Here is a 2,510-nt window from a genome sequence, read left to right on the forward strand (position 1 = left end):
GCGTGCTTGAGAACTCTTGACCCTCTGCAGTATTGACTTTGGTCCCAAGAAATTGCTCGAGGCTGCCGGGAGAGCGCTGGCGGAGGGCCGGGAGTCCCGGAGCGCCCGCGGGGTGCAGATGGGGGTCGGTCCCCCTCCGCGCCCAGCCGAGATGCAGCTGCCAGTTGAGTGCGGACCCGAGAGAGAACCCCTGAGGGAGCCCCCGGCCACGGCCGCGTCGGGCGTTTTGCTTTGGGGAGGCTGCGTCTGGGGGTGGGGGTGGGGCGGCCCGGCCTGGTGGCCTTACCACACGGCGGCCTCGTTGAGCTCGGGGTTGGGGTGCGACAGGGGTCCGCTGTAGCCGCTGGCGCCGCTCATGGGGAAGGGCGGACTGGGCCCCCCGCTGAACACCTCGCCTGGCAGGGGGTGCAGAGCACCCGGCAGGCCCGGCTCAGGGCTCGGTGTGTCCGGGTGCGAGATCATGTCGGTGAACCTGGGGTTGTCGGCGGCGTGTGGCCCGGCCAGCGGCGGCTCCAGCGCACCCAGCGGCGTGGAGCCGGGCCCCGAGGCGGCCAGGAAGCTCGAGTCGGCCGGTGACTGCGCCTGCGACGGCGGGCCGTGCGCGAAGAAGTCGTAATTGCCTCCCGGCCCATAGTAGTCGCCTTGGTAGTCTGCGGAGGGGGCGGGGAAGAGGGAAGAGACAGGGGAGAGGTGAGAGAGAGCGAGGGCAGTGAGCGACTCGCGGGACCGGGGGAGGGGACCTGGGAGGCTACGGCCAGAGACACACGCACGCACGCACGGACTTGGTTGGGGCCGCCTGGAGAGGTCATTAATGGGGCACCTTGCGACACTGATTCTAGGTTAGAGACCCACGGAGAGGCCTGCTGAGGCCAAGGGTGAGGGAGGCTGGAGGTGGCGGCCGAGATGAAGACCCAGGGGTCAAGTTGGGAAGAGAGAGACAATGAGAGATGCGGGAAAAGGAGAAAGAGACACAGAAGCGCTAGGGAAGAGACTCAGAGATGGTAAGAGACAGAGCGAGAGATGCTGAGACTTCAGTCAGAGGTTCCCCGACCCAGGAGGATGGAGCGAGGCCGCGGCTGCAGCGGCGCAGAGACAGGGAACCATTCCAGACAGTGTCTTGGAGTCGGTGCAAGATGCACAGAGAGCGAGAGAGACACTGAAACGGTGAGAGCCAGAAGCAGCGAGAGATCGGCAGAGGACGAAGTGGAAGGAGAGCAAAGTGGAGCCCCTGCTGGGTACCCCCAGACTCAGAGACGGGAGGCAAGAAAAGAAAAGGGACTCAGAGACAAAGCCGCCGCGAGATGGAAGGTCAAGTAAGACAGGTAGCCCAGGAGATGCCAAGAGAAAAGAGATGAGATGGCCGTGATTAGAGACACACGTGAAAAACCCAGCGACAGACCCAAGAACAGGATGTGAGATGAGGACAGCCAGATGCGCTCAGAAACTGGGGGATGCGTCAGACAGAATGCCAGACACTGGGGAGGCCGAGGTCGGGAGAGGAACAGGACAGGGGTGCAGGGGCGACAGACCAGAGCACGAAATGGTTCAGCCCCGGTGGCGACCAGGCTGGGGAGAAGCCGGGACCTGGGCATTGGCGGGAGCGCCGCGGGGCCGCAGAGTTGCGCGGATGGGCGGAAACCCCGACGCAGAGCGCGCAAGCGGCCTCGGCCCGCTCGCTGTCTTTCAGCCTCTGCGCCCCGCAGAGCACAACCCTGCGTCCACCCGGGAGGAATGCCAGGGTCCGACCGATTGCCACGGCCTCGCCTGGCACCGCGAAAGCTGAGCCCCAGCGACTCGGGCGAGCGAGAGGAGGACTGGAGCATTCCCTGGGTCCTGTCCAGAGTTCCACGGGCGCCTCCGCGTAAAGACTCGGCCCTCCAGTCTCGCTCCCGTGGGTTGGCACCCAGGTTCTGAAGCCCTTGGGGACATTGAGCCCCTTTGAGAATCTGGTGATAGCGTTGGGCTCGCTCTCCAGAAAAATGCACAAAATGTGTGTTTTGCACACACATTCAGGGGGCACAAGGACTCCAGGTCACACGCCTACCCATTCTCAACAAATTGTTCCTGACCTCTCAGGAGAGGAAAGCCTGCTCCCCTCTCCCCAGATCGGGCCCTGAAGGATTGAGATGCGAGACCCCCCCGAGAGGAGCATCTTATAGCTCCCACCGGTGACAACAATCCACTTTGTACAGTGGGAAAACCAGTGCGTCCGGAGGCAGGGTCTCCTCTGCAAACCCCCTGCTCAGTCTTGGGGTCTCACTCCCAGGAGCGAGTTCTCAAAACCCCCTGCCGCCCCCCACCTCCCTCTCCAAACTCTGAAATCAGTGCAAACGGGGGTGTCTGGAGGCGAGGCTTGGAGACGGTTTAGGCAGCAGTTAAAACGGCCGTCAATTACTTTTAAAAACTACTCATTCCATTCTCCCCAAAACTGAAGGGGAAGGTTAGAAACGGCGAATTTGGGGCCCCTAAGGGACAGGGATAGGGGCCGGCCCGGGCCCGCAGCGAGCCGG

General features: G+C 63.3%; 1 protein-coding gene across 1 annotated transcript in view; it reads right to left on the reverse strand.

Moving 5' to 3' along the window:
- The window catches only part of LHX5 (LIM homeobox 5), a 9,328-nt gene continuing 6,818 nt past the window's right edge, over positions 1-2,510 (reverse strand). Inside the window, exon 5 of the mRNA XM_006908580.1 lies at positions 1-650. Coding sequence (XP_006908642.1) covers positions 283-650 — 368 coding nt within the window. The 3' untranslated portion in view covers positions 1-282. The remainder of the gene's footprint in view (positions 651-2,510) is intronic.

Source organism: Pteropus alecto, unplaced genomic scaffold, assembly GCF_000325575.1.
Source record: "Pteropus alecto unplaced genomic scaffold, ASM32557v1 scaffold113, whole genome shotgun sequence".
NCBI classification, from domain to species: Eukaryota; Metazoa; Chordata; class Mammalia; order Chiroptera; family Pteropodidae; genus Pteropus; species Pteropus alecto.